This window comes from Bos taurus, chromosome 29 (assembly GCF_002263795.3).
Source record: "Bos taurus isolate L1 Dominette 01449 registration number 42190680 breed Hereford chromosome 29, ARS-UCD2.0, whole genome shotgun sequence".
In the NCBI taxonomy this organism is placed as follows: Eukaryota; Metazoa; Chordata; class Mammalia; order Artiodactyla; family Bovidae; genus Bos; species Bos taurus.
In genome coordinates this window covers 28833620-28855768 of record NC_037356.1, presented here as the reverse complement: position 1 = coordinate 28855768, position 22149 = coordinate 28833620, and the positions used below count along the sequence as shown (strand labels likewise).

The 22149-nt window shown below is 48.0% G+C and overlaps 1 protein-coding gene across 5 annotated transcripts in view; it reads right to left on the bottom strand.

Moving 5' to 3' along the window:
* Positions 1 to 22149, bottom strand: part of PKNOX2 (PBX/knotted 1 homeobox 2) — a 298217-nt gene that overhangs the window by 39090 nt on the left and 236978 nt on the right. For all 5 annotated transcript variants that reach the window (XM_005226807.5, XM_059883037.1, XM_059883036.1 and 2 more), the window contains one exon: positions 11976 to 12147. In XM_005226807.5, the coding sequence (XP_005226864.1) occupies positions 11976 to 12147 (172 nt within the window). The remainder of the gene's footprint in view (positions 1 to 11975; positions 12148 to 22149) is intronic.

The window sequence follows — 22149 nt, the reverse complement described above, 5'->3', positions numbered from 1 at the left end:
CCAAAACATAAGGCATAAAACTGTAAAATTTTTAAGAAAGAAAAAAAAGAAACACAAGAGAAAATAATCAGGACAGAGGGCTAGGCAAAGAAGTCTTAGATTTGACACCAAAAACATGACCCAGAAAAGGGAAACTTGATGAATTGAAACTTATCAAAGTGTAAAATGTTTGCTCTTCAAAAGACCCTGTGAAGAAGATGAAAAGACAAACTACAGAACAGGAGAAAATATCTGAAAAACACGCATCTGGCAAAGGACTTATATCTAGAATATATAAAGTACTCTCAAAACTAACCAGTAAAATAACAAGCAATCCAATTAGAACATGGGCAAAAGACAACATCAGACATTTCACTGAGGAGGATACATAGATGGCAAATAGCCGCATGAAAAGATGTTCAGAATTACCAGGGAAGGGTCTTCTCTGGCGGCTCAAATGGTAAAGAATCTTCCTGCAAAGCAGGAGACCCAGGTTCTACCCCTGAGTTGGGAAGATCCCCTGGAGGAGGGCATGGCAACCCACTCCAGTACTCTTGTGTGGAGAATTCCACAGACAGAGAAGCCTGGTGGGCTACAGTCCATGGGGTCACAAAGAGTTAGATACAACTGAAGTGACTTAGCACACATGCATGCATCATCAAGGAAATGCAACTTACAACCACAGTAAGGTGTCACCACACACCTATCAGAGTGGTTAACATTAAAAATAGAGATAACACTAAATGTTGGCAAGGAATTAGAAACTGGATCACTCATGTGTAACTGGCGGATATAAAAAATGGTCCAGCCACTCTGGAAAACAGCAGAATAGTTGATTACAAAACTGAATATATACCATCCAGCTCAGCAGTTGCATTCTTGGGCATTTATCCCAGAGACACAAAAACATGTGTTCACCTCAAAACGTGTATATTCAAAGAAATCTTATTTTTAATAACCCCAAGCTGGGAACAACCAAAATACACCTCAACAGGTGAATGGATAAAGAAACTATGGTACATCTGTATCATGAAATCATACTTAGCAACAAAAACAAACCACTGATATACTCAACTACTTGGATGGATTTAAACGGAATAATGCTGAGAAAAAAAGCCAGTCTCAGAAGGCTACATACATAATGCCATTTATACAACATTCTTTTCTTCTGTTTTTATATAGAGAACATTCTTTAAATGACTAAATTGTAGAGATAGAGAACAGGTCAGTGGTGGCTAGGGGGTACGGTGGGGGAGGCAGGGAGGGACTGCTCTGTATCTTGACAGTCGTAGTATCTCCATGAATACACACGTGACAAAGTGGCACAAACTAAACACACACGCATACCGCTATGATGATGCGTAACACTAGTGAAACCTGAATAAGTTTGGTGGTCATACCATTGTCATTTCCTGGCTGTGAAACTGTCCTCTAGCCATGCAGAAAGGGAATCAGGTCTTCGCTATACTAATTCTTACAGCTGCATGTGAATCTACAGTTACATCAAAATAAAAAGTAAAAAGAAAAGGTGGTTGCCTTCCAAGACGATTGATGCTGACATAAGCCATGTAGAGGCGTCTTACGTTAATCCCACGCTCCTAGCTTTTGGCCAACATCTTGATGCCCAGGAAGTCTTGTAAGGGCATCGCTCCCAGAGAATCCTATTGTCCAGGTGTGTTGGCCACACCCTCCCTGAGCCTCATCAGCATTTCAAGTGGAGAGTGATAGAGGAGCCCCCAGACTCTCATCTGGATTGTCTAATAGGTAGGGATTCAGTTCAGTTCAGTTGCTCAGTCGTGTCCGACTCTGCAGCCCTATGGATTGCAGCACGCCAGGCCTCCCTGTCCATCACCAACTCCCTGAGTTTACTCAAACTCATGTCCATTGAGTCGGCGATGCCATCCAACTATCTCATCCTCGGTCGTTCCTTCTCCTCCCGCCTTCAATCTTTCCCAGCATCAGGGTCTTTTCTAATGAGTCACTTCTTCGCATCAGGTGGCCAAAGTATTGGAATTTCAGCTTCAGCATCGGTCCTTCCAGTGAATATTCAGGACTGATTTCCTTTAGGATGGACTGGTTGGATATCGTTTCAGTCCAAGGGACTCTCAAGGGTCTTTTCAAAAGCACCAATTCTTCGGTGATCAACTTTCTTTATAGGGACAGGGATTGTGCTTGGCTAATTAAAGGTTCTTGGAGAATTAGATGAAGTATCACTCAGAGGCAGAAACTGACAAATATATATTTTCCTCAGTAATCAATGTAAAGAAATAAGAGGAAAACAATAGAATGGGAAAGACTAGAGATCTCTTCAAGAAAATTAGAGATACCAGGGGAACATTTCATGCAAAGATGGGCACAATAAAAGACAGAAACGGTATGGACCTAACAGAAGCAGAAGATATTAAGATGAGGTGGCAAGAATACACAGAAGAGCTATACAAAAAAGAACTTAATAACCAAATAACAATGATGGTGTGATCACTCACCTAGAGCCAGACATCTTGGAGTGTGAAGTTAAGTGGGCCTTGGAAAGCATCACTACGAACAAAGCTAGTGGAGGTGATGGAATTTCAGCTGAATATTTCAAATCCTAAAAGATGATGCTGTGAAAATGCTGCACTCAATATGCCAGCAAATTTGGAAAACTCAGCAGTGGCCACAGGACTGGAAAAGGTCCATTTTCATTCCAATCCTAAAGATGGGCAATCCCAAAGAATGTTCAAACTACTGCACAATTGCACTCATTTCATAAGTGGGCAAAATAATGCTCAGAATTCTCCAAGCATGGCTTCATCAGTATGTGAACCAGAACTTTCAAGCTGGATTTAGAAAAGGCAGAGGAACCAGAGATCAAATTGCCAACATCTGTTGGATCATAGAAAAAGCAAGAGAGTTCCAGAAAAACATCTACTTCTGCTTCAATGACTGTGTTAAAGCCTTTAACTGTGTAGATCACAACAAACTGTGGAAAATTCTTCAAGAGATGGGAATACCAGACCATCTTACCTTACCTACCACCTTACCTGACCTGTATGCAGGTCAAGAAGCAACAGTTAGAACTGAACATGGAACAACAGACTGGTTCCAAATTGGGAAAGGAGTATGTCAAGGCTGTATATTGACACCCTGCATATTTAGCTTATATGCAGTGTACATCATGCAAAATGCCGGACTGGATGAAGCACAAGCTGGAATCAAGATTGTCAGGAGAAATATCAATAACTTCAGATATACAGATGACATCACCCTTATTGCAGAACATGAAGAGGTACTAAAGAGCCTCTTGATGAAAGTGAAAGAGGAGAGTGAAAAAGCTGGCTTAAAATTCAACATTCAAAAAACGAAGATTATAGCATCTGATCCTATCACTTCACGGCAAATAGATGGGGAAACAATGGAAACAGTGACAGATTTCATTTTCTTGGGCTCTAAAATCACTGCAGATGGTAACTGCAGCCATGAAATTAAAAGGCACTTGCTCCTTAGAAGAAAAGCTATGACCAACTTAGGCAGCATATTAAAAAGCAGAGACATTACTTTGCCAACAAAGGTCCATCTAGTCAAAGCCACGGTTTCTCCAGTAGTCATGTATGAATGTGAGAGTTGGACTATAAAATAAGCTGAGCACAGAAGAATTAATGCTTTTGAACTGTAGTGCTGGAGAAGACTCTTTAGAGTCCCTTGGACTACAAGATCAAACCAGTCAATCCTAAAGAAAATCAGTTCTGAATATTCATTGGAAGGAACGATGCTGAAGCTGAAGCTCCAATACTTTGGCCACCTGATACAAAGAGCTGACTCATTAGAAAAGACTCTGATGCTGGGAAAGATTGAAAGCAGGAGAAGGGGATGACAGAAGATGAGATGGTGGGATGGCATCACCGGCTCAATGGACAAGAGTTTGAGCAAGCTCTGGGAGATGGTGAAAGACAGGGAGGCCTGGTGTGCTGCTGTCCATAGGGTCGCAAAGAGTTGGACACAACTGAGTGACTGAACAACAGCTTTCGATAGGCACCAAGAACTAGATATCTAGCGCCTCTATCAGTACAATCTCTCTCAATTTTAAAAAATATTTGCGTATTTGTCTGAGCCAGGTCTTAGTTGCACTATGTGGGATCTGGTTCCCTGACCAGGGATCAAACCCAGGTCCCCTGCATCGGGAGGGTGGAGTCTTAGCTGCTGGATCAGCAGGGAAGTCCCTACAACCTCCCTTAATTTAACATTATTATTTCGACAAATAGTAAGTCTCATTAAATGCCAAACGCTGTACAAGACCTCTCACTCGAATAAGATGCCAGTCAGCTTTGTCTTCTCCAGCCAAAATAATCCTAATTCCTTAAACCTTTCTTCTTTTTCTCCTCCCTCTGTTCCTTCTTCCTTCCATCCTTTCATTTCTTCTTTCCTCTTTCTCCGAGCTTTCCTTAACTGGACTTTTTCCTTTTCAATCAACATTTACTCACTTTAAAATCTTTCTGTGAATACACACACATACACACACACACAGGAAAGTACACATACCTGTAGTCGATAAATACTTCTTATGTAAAAAGAATCAGAAAATACAATTAAATAGAACAAAATAAAATCTACACAGAATAGCTTTGCTCAGATGAAATACACGTGCAATGTGTTTAAATCAGATCTGATGCACAGTGGCCGAAAGTGGACCTACCTTTTGGTTTAATGAAGCACAGGTGAAGGATTACTTTTTTATGAGATAACAGACTTGGTTTAAAGATTTAAGAACATAGAGTAAATCACAATGGTATTCCAAGGCAATGAATATGTAGGATCTATTCAGTATTAGAGAAAAAAGTGGGCAATGCCATTAATATGGGGCAGCTGCCTGGCATAGCACAAAGCCTGTGGGATTTACCGTCAGCCCAGATTTGAGCCCAGGCCTACTGTTTACAGATTGAGTGACACTGGGCTAATTCCACGACTTCCCTTAGCCTCAGTCTTCCTCATCCCTGACTCACAGGATTTGATTAGGGCTAAAAGAGATAATAATGTGAAAGTGCTTTATAAACCACAGGGAACCAAAGGCATATACATTTTTGCAACCTCTTTTAATGATTTCTAATATCCTGTTGGCTTTTCTATTGCTATTCCATTTTCAGAGAGTGGAAAAATAATCATCCCCAGTTTTTTCTTCTATATTTATGTTTCGTGAATCATCCTCTAGCTTATTTCTAATGCAATTTTGGGTTTTTGCCTCTAAATCAGAATAAAACTCTGGTGTATTAAACTATTTCCCTAAGTGATCGATGTCATGTAAAAGGTTATTCCAAATCTTCTAGTGCAATGAACAGTTCCATTTAATTTAATATCATCAACAACTGTGATGAATGTATCCTTAATTCCTTTTCTCCCAGTTTGGCTTCATCTTTTAGCTTCTCTCCCCACCCTTCTCTTTCAAAATACTAATTAAAAAAGCAGCCCTCTTTTTCTAAGTAGCATCCTTCACTAAGGCAAAACAAGCTGCACTCTTACATTTTAGTCTCATATCATAGCACACGGGCCCCACATGCGTGTGTGTGCTCAGTCGGGTCTGACTCTTTGTGACCCCGTGGACTGTAGCCCGCCAGGCTCCTCTGTCCATGGGATTCTCCAGGCAAGAATACTAGAGTGGGTTGCCATTTCCTCCTCCAAGGGATCTTCCTGAACCAGGGATCACTTAGGTCTGAACCTGCATCACTTAAGGCTTCCTGCATTAGCAGGTGGATTCTTTACCCCAAGGGCCACCTGAGAAGCCCGCATGGCCTCACAAGTCTCAGGAAAGCCCACAGGATGGGACGAGCCTCTCTTTCTCCGGAAAGTCCCTTGGTGTGATGTCCTAAATCTATTATTTTCTGTCTGAGTATTTGGAACCAGACCTTTAACTTCATCTGTAACATGTAAGCTGATCAATAATACACCAAAGAGCTGTTGTGAACAGCTTCACATGGTTGAATGAAACCATGTACACGTGTGTCCTGGGCACACAGCAACTGTGTTGTATGTCGATTATTTACATCAACGTGCCCCTCCCTCCTCCATCAAGCACTTTTCTGAAAAGTGGCCTCTCTTGTAAGATTGCGACCTCTTCATTTGATAATAATAAATCCTTGCCTTTCAAAGCATTTATATACATAGCATTTTACAATATGCAAAACGCTTCTCTCTCCATTACTTCATTTGAGTCGCATAAACCTGGGGACCCACAGGCACGGTTATCATTCTCCTGGAGAACAGGAAATCAAGACCCAGGGGTTAGGTAACCTGCGAAATTCCAGGCAGCAATTAGGGAGTAGCTCTGCCCTGGAGGGTAGACTCCTTTTTCCCTCTCCTTCTTCTGCATTTTGGGAAGCTGGAATAGTCTGCTTCACGTACAGATGAATCAGTAAACATGCATTCCTTCAAGTGCTCTGAAGTGCTTCCTGTGTGTCACTAAGGCAGCCGGAGAAGGCAATGGCACCCCACTCCAGTACTCTTGCCTGGAAAATCCCATGGATGGAGGAGCCTGGTAGGCTGCAGTCCATGGGGTCGCTAAGAGTCGGGCACGACTGAGCGGCTTCACTTTCACTTTTCACCTTCATGCATTGGAGAAGGAAATGGCAACCCACTCCAGTGTTCTTGCCTGGAGAATCCCAGGGATGGGCGAGCCTGGTAGGCTACCGTCTATGGGGTCACATAGAGTTGGACACGACTGAAGTGACTTAGCATAGCATAGGGCAGCCAAAGCTAAAATCTAATTGGGAATTTTTCCAGGCCAGCCCAGCCTGGCCTGAGCAGTTGGAAGGGTGGGGTCCCTGGAACAAGGCCTGGAACATGGAAGAAAGGTGAAGACCAGGGGCTAGAGACTGCCAGATGACTGAGGAAGAGGACGAGCACTTAGAGAGGCTGCCACGCAGGACAAGTTAAATACTTTTAAGTCACAATGTGGCACTTCCCCCGCCTCCTCCTCAGACTCTGGAGAGGCCTTGTGGTTCAGGGAAAAGAGGTGGGCTTCAGGAGCTAGACAAATCCCAGCTCTGTAACTTAGTGACTACAGGGTTCTCAGTCTTGGATTCTCCCTTCTGTAAAATGGGTATAATGATAACCCCTCCCAGGGCTATCTCGAGAATTAAATAGCAGAGCTGGGTGCTAGGAAATAGTGGATTTTGGAGGCTGAGTCTGGGGCCCTCCACCTTCTGGGATGCCCTGCAGGATTCACATGATCTCTGTACTTCCTTGTTCTCATCTGTAAAATGGGATCATAACAGCAACTCCCTCAACATCATACTGAGGATGGAAGGAGATTTGGCCAGAAAAGAACTAAAGATGAGTGCAGAGGAAGTACTAAGAAAAGACGGCGCCTAGGGCCGCGTAATTGCTGAGTGTGGGCCAGGGCTCCATGCCTGTGTTTGACTCACGTTTGAGCTGCGTGGTCTTGAGCTATGATTTCACCTCATGTCGCAAGATCCTCATCTTAGTGAAAGTCGCTCAGTCCTGCCCAACTCTTTGTGACTCCGTAGACTGCAGCCCACCAGGCTCCCCTGTCCATGGAATTCTCCAGGCAAGAATACTGAAGTGGGTAGCCATTCCCTTCTCCAGGGCATCTTTCTGACCCAGGGATTGAACTTGGTTCTCCTGTGTTGCAGGCAGATTCTTTACCATCTGAGCCGCTAGGCTTCTCTCATCTTTAAGCCCTCTCATCTTAAAATAGGGATAGTAATAATCTGTGCCTTGTGGGTCTGAAAAGAGGATTAAATAAGATAATACAGGTGTAGTGTTTAGGACGACAGCACCTGGAACCCAGTAAGTATGCTATAAATGTTATTTATTACTGGCTTTGATTATTATTTCCTTTCTCTGTTCTGGGGTCTTGTGGGATTTTCTACTCCTGTCGAGGTGAAGAGGGTCTGGACAGAAGGCAGGAGGGAATGACTCTCTGAACGGGTGCTGCCTGGGGTCCCTGTGGACCCATGGCTCCAGCCTGCCTCCTTCACGTGTCTCCATATTCACAACCTCTGGCCTCTGCACCCCACCCCCTTCAGAGAGGGCCCAGGGGCCTGGGGGGCCCCATGTTGGAGCTGGCTTTGCGATCAGGCAGCTCTAATCTGTCCCGTGAGCCCCACCAGAGTCTCATTAAAACGTGCCCCATAAATGTTAAAAAATTTACACATAAAAAAATTCCATGCATGAAACTGAAACCGTACGTTTTACAGCCTCAGTTTGAAATCTTGCATAATATATAAAACCTCGGCCCTGCACTGGGGGCCCGTAAATCAGATTTTATAAAACAAAAAGCTTTTGCCTTTCAAAGGGGTTTGGGGAACTTGCAAATTTTACAAACTGTACCAACTGCCAGTCAGAGGCTGCTGGGCCCAAATAGGGGATCGATGGGCCAGGTGACAGAGGGCTGGTGAGCACTGGGGTATGTGTGTGGGAGTTGGAGCCGGAGCAGGGGGTGGGGACTGTCCCTGGGGGAGCTGACCAGGGGAAAGCCACCCCCATGGTACTGAAATGGGGAGGTGGAGAGAATCAGGGAGTGTGTGTACCAGGGGGAGAGATGCTTATTTTTTTATTTTTTATAATTAATGTCATATGTTTTTATTATTCAGACTTGCACTCCTCTTCACCTTTCACATCAGGGTTGTTTTTTGTAAGATGGTCATTTATAAATGAGGGCTTTGCTGCCCCTGGGGAAGCAGAGAGGTTGGTGATGGGGTGGAAGGAGTCAGCAGACCTGGGCGCTGACAAGTCACCGCCCTTCTCCGGACTCCAGTGTCCCCATCTGTAAAATGGACACGCTGCTCTCCATGCTTGGGGTTTCCCCCAGTGTTTTATGATTCTAAGTTTATATTCCGGCCGCTGGCTAACTGAGAAGGAAGGTTCACTTAGAAACCTACACTCTGGGAACCTCTCTGGTCTCTGAACATCTCTGGGAGGGCTTTGTCAGCCATGGTTCCCATGGGAACCTGTCAGGAGATCGCAGGAGCCAGGGAGGTGGACACAGCGATTTGCTTGGATGGGAGGAGAGGGACCAGCAGGAGCGGGGAGGACCCGTGTCCTGGGGGATGGGATGCCTGGTGGGGCTGGGGAGCAGGCAGGATCTGAGCCCCGCTCCAGGATCCAGGGTGGGACAGTTTGGGGGGATCCCAGTATCCTCGTGACAAGCCCATCTGTGAAAGTCAACATTCAAGGGCAAAGGAAAGCCGCCCTGACACACATATATATAAAAAATAAATCTCTCAATTATCTCAGCTCATTTGCTTGGGGTCTCATTTTATGTCCCTGCTCCGCTGCGCAGTATATCTGTCCGGATAAAGAGTTACAGTCCGCTGGGCTACGTGTGCGGGGTTGTAAAAAATACAGATGCCAAATTAACTGGCTGTGGCACTCGGCAGCTGATTGAGCTGATAATGACGCGATCTGACCTTTTTCTAATTTCTAATTATGTGCATCTCGGCAGTGCCGGCTGCACGACTCTTGTTCTAATGATGGCTCCTGTGGTCGGCCTCCTCACCTCCCCCCTCCTGACACAGGACCACACGTGGGATGGCAAAGGGCACTGCCTGATCCCAGCCCCAACCCCCGGAAAGTTTCAGGCTCTCCGCCACATGGTCTCTCTGATGGCCTGGAGGTGAGGCGAGGCGGCTGGAATGCCTGGCCTTAGTGATACTGCATTTGACCTTAACCTTCTGGATGCCACGCATTTTCAAAGGCCATTTAGTTCCACTAGTCATGGCATTTATTTTTCATGACAGTCACAGGAGGCAGGTGTACTGGCTCTACAGATGGGGAAACCGAGCTTCAAAGGAGCTGTCGTCAAAGTCTCCCAGAAGGTGAGCTTGGCCTCGGGTCCTTGGCTCCTTCAACCACCTCCATTTAAATAATTGACCCATCCATCAGTCACTGACTGTGGCCAACTCCCCCAGGTAAACTCCTCTGGGTCCATGTGAGGGGTGGGCGGTGCTAAGCCTGCTCCGCCAGTGGATGACTCCCAGCCCATCACTTGGGATAGAAGCCCAGGGAGCACCAGGGGTCTGGGGCCACTGGGGCACCTCCTCCAGCAACCCCACCCTCAGATCAGGCATGGCACATGGTGGATACTACCACGTCTTGCTGGATTAGATGAAGAAATCTGAGTCTTTCCGTGAGCAGACCCCTGAGAGACCCAGGTAGTGTGGGCCAGGGGAGAGCATGGAGATGGTCACTTTTTGGTATTTCCAGGCTGTACTCTTGGGTTGGCCAAAAAGTTTGTTCAGATTTCCCCACCACATCTCAGGGAAAAATCCAAATGAACTTTCTGACCAACTTAATAGAATAAGAGGTTGTGGGGCTGGGTGGGGGTGTCTTCCAGAACTCACCACTGCAGGTGGCAGTGGGCAAGTTTGTGAGGTTGGTTTCGCCAGGACTCCTACTTCTGAAAAAGTGTATATTCTTTCGTATTACTCAGCCTATTTTAGGTATTTCCCACCAATTGAGGCCTCAGCTTCTTTGGGGGGTCAAGTGAAGGGAGTGTTCATTCCAGCTCCCACACAAACGGCTGCTTCACATCCTGGCCCCATGACTGCTGCAGGGGTAGCTTCTAAAGACCTGATTCACAATTGTGGTTCTGAGATTTTGATCAGATGAACAGCAGGGCAGGGGCAAGTCTGCCTGCACTAACTGTCCAACCAAACGGAGAACCTGCATGGGGACGATTCTCCCAGGGGACCTGAGAGATAGGGGACTGCGTTACCGGGAAGGATGTTAGCTCAGTCACAGCCAGGAGCCGAGCAGAGGTGCACCTGGGGCTCCCAGAAACCTGCACTCATGCTCCTGACCTTGGCCAAGTGCATATCCTCTGTCCTGTATCATAACACCATAACACTTCATAGATTTCCGGGCAAAAGAGAGGGGCCTCTCCTGGTAGGGCTGCTGGACTCCATAAAGTATCATATTCAACTCCTGAGAGAAGCGGTGGGGTGGGTCATTCACAACATAGAATAATACCCAAGTCATTTAAGTCTGCTCTGCAGATGCACTGCATGTGTGCGTGTGTGTGTGTGTGTTTCTTCCTTCCTTCCTGGAGTCACATTTGCTTTTCTAACTCTGTTTCCCTTTGGGGAGTAGGTACTAACTAAATTCTGGATGGAGGTCAGCCCTATAATCAATCAACTTGTGGAAGACATATTTTCAGAGTTTCCAAATTTACCATGCACGATCTGGATAATCCACCCACAGCAAAATCAAGAATCGTGGTTAATAATCCCAGGATAACTGTTGTCACGATGAACAAACAGAGCGGTCTCTCCAGAGCTCTTTTCTCAGCAGGACTCCCAGGGCTAGACGAAGAGTTAGAGTATCATCTAATCTATTGGCTCCCAAGCCTTACTGAAGATTGCAGTTGTCTGGGAAGCCTTTAAAAATGTACGTGTGCAAGTCCCACTAAACTTACTGAATCCTGGTTTCCAGGTGGAGGGGCCCAGGAGCATGTACTTTTTAAGGCTGTAGTGATGATCTGGATGACAAGCTAGGCTTGGGAGCCTGATCTACTGTATCCTAAATGGGCAGGACATCTGCTGGTCTTCTCAGTAGAGAAGCTGGTCTTCGCGTCTGTTGCTTCCAGTCTTCCTATCTATCCACTGATGTGCTTGAATATGCATGTCACCCTCCTCCTTCACAATGTAGCACATGGCCATCAGCTCCTCTCTGGGCAGCCCAAGACAGATTTCCCAACATGCCAGGATTCCAGCCCTCGGAACATTCTGGATGCCATGGCCCTCCCCTCCTCCCGTCTGCACTGCAAGAGGGTGGGAGGTGATGCTGGTGCTGCGGGGGAGGAGGAAGGCAGAGCTTTGGCAGCATCACCAGTGTGTGCAACTCTTGGTTAAAGGTTCTCAGCTGCTGGAACACCAAGGCCTGCCCACAGCGGGGAAGCACATTTCTTTGTTGAGTGAATAAATGAAAGGATTGCTTTTGGGGCATTTGGAGGGGATCAGAGGGCGGGACGACCCTAGCCAGGGTGGGGGTTGGAGGGTCTTTACCAGATTGTCCAGTTCCGGGTCATCGCTGAAGAAGGGTTTGTGTTCCTGCTCCTGCTGGTGAACGAAGTTCTCGATGTCCACATCGAAGCTGGCGGACGTGATGCACTCAGAGCCCTGGGTGGCCTGTTCACATTTCTCAAACAGCAGCGTCAGGAGCGGGAAAAGAGGATGCCTGCAGGGACAGCGAGAGCTCACACATGTGCACTCAGAGACCTGCTGCCATCAGGGCTTCTAACAGTGCAAAAGCCTTCAGGGGCCCACCTCACCTTCCCATCACCTCTTCTCCCAGGGTCTCACTCCTGGAGGAAGGCCCCGTCCCCACGGTCTGCCGGGACAGCAGCATTTCATACCCTGGCACAGAGGATCCAACCTCCTCATTCCTGGGGCCTCAGTGGCTTCTGTTCCTCCCCTACTGGGAGCCTAACTGTTCTCTTTGTCTAGATAAATTGTGTGGATATTTGATGAGGGATGCTGGGTATAACTCTTCAAAGAGGTAGGTGTCCATTTCGGGCTCAAGGTCAACTGGGGAAGGAAATATGGGAAATGTCCAGAAAAGTCCTAGATGTAAACATTCATCGTTGGTCACAGATCCACACTTGGCTGTGTAGAGTCAGCCAAGGGCAGTACCTGTGTGTTTGCAAGTGTCGATGGGGGTGGGGGTGGGGGCGGGGAGGAGGGTGTGTGTGTGTGGACCTGGCTACTCGTCACATGTGGAGGGCAGATGTCCCCACCCATCCTGCCTCTGCTGGCTGATTCAGTTTAGGTCAGACACCCCACTTACATGTGACAGCTCCCTACACATTTCCATCAACACCCACTTAGCACAACTGCAATTAAATAATAATACGCATCATTACTTGGCCACTGTTTTTCCCCAAGACTGTCCCTGTCTCATTGATCATTGTATCCTTAGGACCTTGCCTTGACACTCACAGCAGGCACTTAATACATATTTGGTGACTGACAATGAACTGATGAATGAAGAATATGTGAGCATGAGCATGTTTGACGACACGGGTGGTTCTGTGATGGATGGAGTGAAGTGCTGACCTGGCCGCTCTCTAGGTCTTGGCTTCCACATCACCAACTCTGCGAACCTGCCCTGACTGCCCGACCCTGAAACCTACACAGACGTGGCTTGTTTGCCTTACCATCTGCCTTCCTCACTAGACTATCAGCTACATGAGGGCAGGAAGCAAGCCCATGGTAGTCTTCACTCTCTGCCCAGAGTCTAGCAGTGACTGTACGTGATCCGAATAAACATTTGTTGAATATACATGTATGCTATGTGTGAGATGTCATTTGCACATGTAAGTGCATCTCATTCTCATTTCTCTGCAGCCTGAGTGAGCAGCTCTGTCTTCACACCCAGCACCTGTGCATGTGCTTACATGGGTGTTGACACTGGACTCTGGAGCCCCATTCTCCCCACTGTGGTTCCCAAAAGCATATGCACATCCCTCTCTGGCTTCTCACTGAAGTCCCCTGGGACCACGAAATCTGGCTCCTTTCTTTTTGATGAAAATCTGTTTGCTGGGAGAGGAGAAAGCATGTGTCAGGCCTGGTCCCCAGGCTCCTGGGGTAGCCAGCACCACCCAGCAGAACTTCCTGCGATGATGAAAAGGTTCTACAGTCTCCACTAACTAACCGAGGCCAGCGGACACTTAAAATATGGCTGCCGTGATGATACGAATGAACTGACTTACAAAGCAGAAACAGACTCACAGAGAATGAACTTCTGACTGCCAGCGGGGCAGAGTGGGAGGAAGGATAGTTAGGGAGTTTGGGTTGGACATGTACACACCGCTGTACTGAAAATGGATAACCAACAAGGATCTAATGTAGAACACTGGAAACTCTGCTCAGGGTTATGTGGCAGTCTGAATGGGAGGGGAGTTTGCGGGAGAAAGGATACATGTATATGGATGGCTGAGTCCCTCTGCTATCCACTTGAAACTATCACAACTTGTTAATTGGCTATACTCGAATATAAAATAATAAGTTCAAAAAAATGGATGCTTTGCCTAGGACCTTGAATTGTTAATTCTAATTTAACTAATTTTAATTTAAATAGCAACATATGGCTAGTGGCTACCATATTGGAGAGCACGAGAAATCTTGAAGAGGAAACCCAACTACGCTTCTTCCAGCAGGAACACTGTGATTAACCACGCCAAGAAGGAATGAACAGCCAGCCTACAGAGTGTTTGTAGGCAGATGGGGAACCCCTATGAGCCTGTCCCATCCTGGGATTCTAATAATTCTGGACAGAAAGGCAGAAAGTGCTGAGACCCATCCACACCCAAACCCATACCTGCTGGTCATTCTACCCAAGCTCAAGGGCAGGGGGCACGGAGGGGAGGTGAACTCCTGTCTCCGATGAGCCACCTGGCTTGGCAGAGCTGCGCTTGGACACTGCCGCCCTGACTCTTGGTTTGGGAGCTGATGCATAAACAGCTGGGCTCCAAGGCTGCAGGCTGGGTGATAGCATGGAGAGAAAAAGGGTCACTATCCGAGGCTAGCCCATCTGCAGCCCCCAAATTGCTAGAAGATCTACTCAGCCCCCTCAGGAAGCTGGTGGGAAGACAATGGGTTTGCTCAGCCAGCCGCTGAAGACAAAGAGAAAACCAGGTGAAGGGGTTAAACTCCAGTCTAAGTCTTCATTTGCAGCCACTAATACCGCAGCATATTATAGTCTAATCTAACCTGATCCCAGTTTAATGCAAGATTCTCCTGGCCCTGAGTGGAATACCAAAGAAAGCCTCCGCGGCTGTGATTTAAGCAGAGCCCTGCAGTAGTTTAGCTGAGGGACATGAAAGGCAAATTCCAGACGGTGTTATGAATTATTGCGCCTTATGAACCTTCCTACTCTCAACAGATGCCTGCTGCCATTTAAACAGCCACTAGATCAATTAGGAATGAAAGGCACAAATCGACTCTGTACAAGGGCACTAAATTACCAGGAACTAATAATCCGCAGCATCGTGCCAGGTGGTGGGGGTGCAGCCCGCCCCCCCACCCCCACGGCAGCGGCTGGTCACTGCACGTTCCTTTCTCACGGGTTGGAAGGAGGGTGGGCAGCTGCTGGAAGGAGAGGGGATGGTGTGTGTGTGTGTGTGGGTGTGGGTGTGGGTGTCCATGCATGCATGTGCACCTAGGTTGAATGTAGGCTGTCAACAAGAGCAAGTGTGAGTGGCGTGTCAGTGGACTGTCCTGGGTGCTTTTATTTGTGTGCACACATGGTGTTATGTCTTGCGGGACGATGCACATACGGGTTGTGTGCATGGAGCTGGGGTGCAGGGATCGTGTGCTGTGAATACACTGTGCATGTGCCCTGTGTTATATGCAGTGTGTGTGTGTGAGCGTGTGTGTGCTACATGTTATTTATATGCAGTGTGTGCGAGCATCGTGCGTTCTGTGTACACAGTGAGTGTGGCATGTGAGGCAGGGAAGAGGGAGCTGCTGGTGGCTACATCTCCCAGCCACCAGCCTTGGGGCTGAGGTGGCAGCAGGAGGCAGGCTCCTCGGCTGCTGTCCTGGCCCCTTCGGACAGGAGAGTGGTCAGGGAGGGCCTCTCTGAGGAGGTAGCATTTGAGTGAAGCCTCCAACGATGAAGAGGCACTCAGGCAAAGATCTGAGGGAGGGGCGTTCCAAGCAGGAGAAGACCAAAGCACTTGGGATAGAAATGAGTGTGGTGTGTGTCTGGAACAAAGTCCAGGTGTGTGTGGCTGCAGTAAGGTAGGCGAATGGAGGGAGATGGAGTCCAAGAGGTGAACTTGCAGATCACGGGGCTCACAGTGAAGTGGGCTTTCAGGGACTGGGGTGGAGGCTCTGTCCCTTCCACTGGGGGACAGTGTACACCTTCAAGGCAGAGCTCTAGCACTGCTCCATCTTATAAGCATCTCACCAGGAGGGGACAGATCTCCCTGCTGTGGGGGGTGTGTGTGAGAGAGAGAGAGAAGGAGAGAGAGAGATGAAGGCATACCCGGAAGTGTTTTCTATGACTTATGTCAAGTCTCAGTAGAAGAAAACCTGCTTTCCTTCCTGGTCCTGCAAGTGAAGGGAGCACCTGTAAGCCCAGAGCAGGCTTCCTAGTGGCTGCCATGGCCCCTCTCCCCAGCCCCTCCTGGCCTGAGCAGCACTTTCAGCTCCCAAATCCTCCCTTCATGTCCCACCCTCCCACCTCTGGGTGGAACACCCACCCTGATGCCAGGATCCTTGAGCTTAGGAGCTGGGATGACACCTGTGCTAACCCACAGCTTCTCACATGACCCCCAGGCAGGGTTGGTGGGGCTGCCTGTGGCTCCCCTGCTTATCCATCTGGATCTTCCCATCACCCGGACAGCTACCTGCTAAGCCCAAGTGTGGGGGCTGCTGAGACACTCTGGGCCAGCCCCAAGAAGCAAGTCCAGTTTCCCAGTGACTCAGCTGTTTGTTCCATGGCTGCATCGATGCTATGGGCACCTTGAAGGCTGTTTCCAGCCCACTCCACGGCCCCTTCCCCAGTGGCCCATCTTATACCTGCCTAAGCGTTGACTTCTATTTCTAAGATACCCTCCAATGTCACTCCATAAAGCTGGGGAAGAGGCTAGAAGCCACCCTCAAGGAGTCCTTTCCAGTAGCCCTATTTTGGCCCTGGAATGGAGGACACAGTGGCTAGGGCAGGGACCATGGGAGCTGGACACATAAGTTACCCAGAACACGAATGGCCAGTCTGATCCAGGCATGGGATGGGGAAGGCGGATTTCCAGCTATGGATGGGATACTGATGCTGCCATTCTTGACATTCCCTGAGCTTCACCCTCTCCAACTAGAAAATGAGTTTTAAGGAGTTTCACATCCCTCTGTCCAGATCTCGCCCACTGTGGATCAGTACCCTTGAGAGGCTGCAAGCAGAAATGTGGAGACTTGGTCTCCAGTGCCCAGATGCTGACGATCGAGATGTGAAAGATGGCCATTAGGCTTTCTTTCCAAACAGCCGAGGACACCTGACCTCCAGAAGAGCTCACCTTCTCCCTCCCCGATCCCTCTCCACTCTTCTCCCTGCGTTGCCTCCCGCCTGGCCGCCCCCTCCACCCCAATCTCTCTTAAGCCGTTCAAAATTTGGAGGAAATAAATCTCACCGCACTAATTCAGGGAGAGTTTGAGCCTCGTCGGTGCAGAACAAATAAAAGGAGTGAACTGGCATGACATTTTACTGCAGAAGAGAGGTCGTTTCCAGCCACTAATAAAAAGGATTTGACACAGACTAATAAAGAGAAATGAATTTCTCTAATGGCCTGATTTAGCACATTCAGCACTGTGCCTCTGCCTGGGTGCCGGGAGGGCGGGACGCCCCGAGAGCCGACAGAGCCGGGCACGGGGAACGAGAGATGATCTCAAATAAGATTTTATTATTTCTTTTCTCTTTTCTGAGTCCTCACCAACCACCGCCCCCCACCCCACCTCCACCCACATCAGACCTCTCCCCAGGAGGATATGAACCAAAAGCAAGCTCAAGATACGCACTTTTTGTTAACGATCCAAAGAAATAAAGAACCCCCTTCACAGACCCGCAGTCTTGTGCTAGCTTAAGAAGGTGATTAAACCGGATGTGTTGATTTCTACAGGGGTTTAAGCCATCATTTGGTTTAATTACTTCTGACATTTCTGCCTTCTTGTTTTTTCTACATTGCCCAAATTCGGCAGCCTAGAATGCCCAGTTTGGGGCCAGGATGTGTGGGGTTGCCCCTGGGAGACAACCCACCTGCCATAAACTGGGCAGGATCTTGGCTGAGTCCTTTGAAGAATTGAATGTGACCCTCCCTCCAGCAGCAGAGAGGCCGAGACCCCCTCGGCAAAGCCCCAGATTTTCTTGAGAGCGAAGTGAGCCAGGTCCTCCCCACCTCCCCCCACACTGGACACATATTTCTGATGAAGCTTCTGAGCGCATCCTTGGGCAGCTGTGCATTTTATTCCTTCCTGTCTCAAGACAGATGTTCATAATGTAGATGGCCCGATAGGTCGCACTAACATTTCCAAAGACCTTTTGGGATAGAGACCCCAACCTCCTTGGTAATTTTTACACTCACATCTAACTCAAAGTTCCCTTCTAAGGCTGAAGTTCATTGCCTTTTGTTAAAGGACTCAAGCAAAGACAAATAGACCTTTTTCTGCTTCCCTCCCTTCCTCCTTGGACAACCTGGATTTTAAAAAGTTTTTTTTTTTTTTTTTAAACATTTCTTTCTACTCAGAGGACCACAGACAGAGAAGCAGAGATAGGAAAAGAAAGAATGCAAAAATATAGAGCTTCAGTAGATAACCAACAGAGACCTACAGGACAGCATGGGGAACTACACTCAATATTTTGTAATAACCTATAAGAAGAAAGAATCTGAAAAAGAATATATATACATAAAACTTAATCGTTATGCTGTACATCTGAAACTAACACAAGATTGTAAGTCAACTATGTTTCAGTTTAAAAAGTTTTTTTTGAATAGCGCTTCAGAGAGGCTACAATGCAAAGAGCACAAGAGACAGAGAACAGATAGGTAGAGAGAAACAGAGCCCCATGGGCTGGGGGAGGGGAGATGATGGTCACACGCAGGGGCAGACATTAGCACTGAGCTCCCTTTCTGGGTGATAAACCTTGTGATTCACAGTCATGCCACTCCGTCACTTCTGAGCCTCTCAGCCATCCCTCGCCTTGTGACCTTGGCCAGAATTGCAGACCTCAATTATGGGTCCAGCCATGTGTGTGGCAGCCTGCCTGGCTGTCCACTCCCTGACCTTGGAGCCCCCAGGCCTGTCCTGCAGCTCCCTTTACAGCCCATCGTCAACGCTCACCCCTCCCTGAGCCTCGGCTGCTGCCTCCAGTGGGGATGGGGTGGGATGTCAGAGCCCCCAGGCACTTCCTAAGAATGGACCATCCCAGAGGAGGCAATGTAGAGTGGGAGAGGAAAATTTCCAGGTGGAGGTTTTTATTTTTATTCTATTTTTTTTTTTAATATTTATTTATTTATTTGGCTGCACTGGGTCTTCGCTGCGGCATGCGGGATCTTTAGTTACGGCACATGGGATCTAACTCCCCAACCAAGGATTGAACCTTGACCCGTGCACTGGGAGCTCAGAGTCTTCTCTACTGGACTGCTGGGAGAGTCCCAGAATGTGGAGGCTTATAGTGATGAAGCAGAGGGACTAGAGCCTGGTCAGGGTCAGACCTCTGCACAGGACATGAGTCACTGGCCAGAGAGGTGGGGTGAAGGAGGGCAAGCAGTGACATGACCGGCTCACCAGCCACCCAACCTAGTCTCCCACACAGTGGGGGTCTCAAGTTGCCAAAGGCCCACCACCCTGGAAACTACCCAGGGGGCTGGCGTTGTGACCTTTAATTTCTAGTGCCCCTGTCGGAGGTCGCTGGGACCACAGAATCAGAGTCAATAGCCTGGAGCCACTTTGCCTGGTGGCCCCGCCCCTTTCCCTTTCACAGCCAGAAGGCCTATTACCAGCAGTCAGTCTGAGAAATATAGAGACATCGCTCCTGGATGTTGAGGAAATAGAGTCAGCATCATCAGATGAGGCTTCACAGCGTGGCCTCAGGCTTCTTTTCAGCACTCATTGACAGACTCAGAGGAATACGTGATGGCTGGACAGATAGCAGGTGGCCCCCAGCCCCTTGTACCTCTATCACACCCTTCACCAGCTCAGGCAAACCAGACTGTTCATGCCCCTGCTGTTCCCTCCACCTGAAATACCTGTGCGTAGGCCTCTCCTAATAGCCTAGCTCAGAGTGCCAGCCCTAGTACCAAGGCTGCCCGACTGGTCTCTCCAGCAAGAGAAGTCATTGCCTCCTCTGAGTTACCACTGAGATGTGCTTGGGGGTGGGAGTTCTACTTTGACCTCACAAATTCAGTGGGCTGGGTGGTCTGAAACCAGCACAGTCTCTGGAGACGGATAATTAACTGTATAACTCTGGGGCAAGTGACTGAATATCTCTGAGCCTCAGTTTCCTCTTTTATAGAAGGGGATGATACCACCTACCACAGAGGTTGTAGCAAGGAGAAAAGGAAGGATAGTACAGAGTGGCTGGCACTTAGGAAGCTGTCAGTTAATGCTTGTTCCACTTTGCTGGAGTGGCGTGGGGGCACCTTTTTTTAATTCAGAGCAACGTCGATGCTATCCGCTCCAATAAATGTATAATTCCATCTCCACTGACTCATTTGGTAGGGAAACAAGCCCACGTGTCAATTCAAATAGAGGCAGAGAAAGAGGAGGAGGAGGAGAGGCAAAGTATAACTCATCAGAACTCGAAATCCTCTTTTTAAACCAAAAAACACTGCCGGTAAGCATTTATTTTTCTTTCCTTTAGGACGATTGTTAAACTCTACTGACTACAGTTGTTTGTGCTCAGCCGTCTTCCTCACTCCATGGGGAGCTCCTGTGATCCACAATCTCACTTTCTCTCTGAATTCCCCAGGGTCAAGCACGCTGCCCGGCACACAGCAGAAGGTGGATAAATCTTTGATGAATCAATGCATGGGGACGAATGAATGAATGAAGTGACCACCGGCAGCAAGTGGGGGTTCTGAGACACAAGCATAAAGTGCTCTTTGGGCTCAGAATCCACTCACTCCGCTAAGGTACCCAGACCAGCTACGGCCATCTGGCAGTTTCTAGCTGCTACAAAGGGACCCTCCTCCTCTGGGCTCTGCCGGGGGTGGGGGCTGCCAGGGTCCCGGAGGCAGAGGAGCCAGTGTGAAGGAAGAGCTTAGCCAGCCCGCCTCCTCTCCTCCCCGCTCTTCCCCTCGAAAGACCAGATGGAGAGAGCAGAGCGAGGTGGGGGAGACCAAGCCAGCAGCTCCCGGTTGGATGTATTTTTACTTCAGGTGTGACGTGGAAACCATGCGGGTGTATTTTTAGCCCTGCCCAGTGGGCGGTGTGTTCGCCTGGGTTGCCTTGGAGAGGACTTCTTCGTGTTGCTAAATTGGAATTGCATCTGCTGGGTTCCTGGGCTCCAACCAGCTCTCCTCCCGGCAGGTGGGCGGACAGGTCCGTCCCTGGAGAGGGTGGGGTCCGGGGCAGGCCAGAGTCTGCTTTGTCTCCATCCCTTTACACACACACACACACACACACACCTCCCTCCTGACACATTAAAAAAAAAAAGAAAAGAAATGTGAAATCTCCACAAATTGATTGTTAAGGCTAGTCTACAAGGGCAAGAATACAAAGAACCTAAAACTTGCAACCTGTTAGGATCTTATGTCATAGTCCCTTCATTGCCGGCAAACACGGCACCACCGCCCCCCCCCCCACCCCGCCCCAGTTTTATTGAGAAATAACCAATTACTTCACTGTATAAACTTAAGCTGTACAGCATGACGGTTTGATTTACATACATTGTGAAATGATCATCACAATAGGTTCAGCTCACACACATCTTCTCAGATTGATAAAAAGAGAAAAGGAAAAATTTCTCCTTGTGATGCGAACTCTTAGAATTTACTCTTAACTTTGCTGTATATGATACAGCAGTGTTAACTACACTCATTGTGCTGTACGTTACATCCCTTATAGCTGCTGTGTGTGTGCTCAGTCGTGTCGGACTCTTTGCAACCCCGTGGACTGTAGCCCGCCAGGCTCCGCTGTCCGTGGGATTTCCCAGGCAAGAATACTGGAGTGGGCTGCCACGTCCTCCTCCAGGGCATTTTCCTGACCCAGGGATTGAACCCACGTTTCCTGTGTCTCCTGCATTGGTGGGCGGATTCTCTACCACTGCGCTGCCTGGGAAGTCCCATGTTACCTCCTTATACTTACTTATTTTATAAATAGAAGTTTGTGCCTTTTCTCTGGAAGTTTGTGCCTTTCAACTACCCTCCAGGATTGCCCCCTACCTCTACTTTCCGCCTCTGGTAACCATGAACCTGATCTCTCTTGCTCTAAGCTATTTTTTATTTATTTTTTGGTTTTCACATATAAGTGAGATCACACAGAATTTGTCCTCCTCGGTGAGGTATTTTACTTAGCATAATGCCTTCAAGGTCCCTCCATGTTATCACAAATGGCAGGATTTCCTTGTTCCTCTTCTTTTAATGACTGAATACTATCCCACTGCGTGCATATATGCCACAACTGCTTGGCCCACTCATCCATCAGTGGACACTTTGGTTGTTTCTGCGCCTTGTCTCTTATAAAC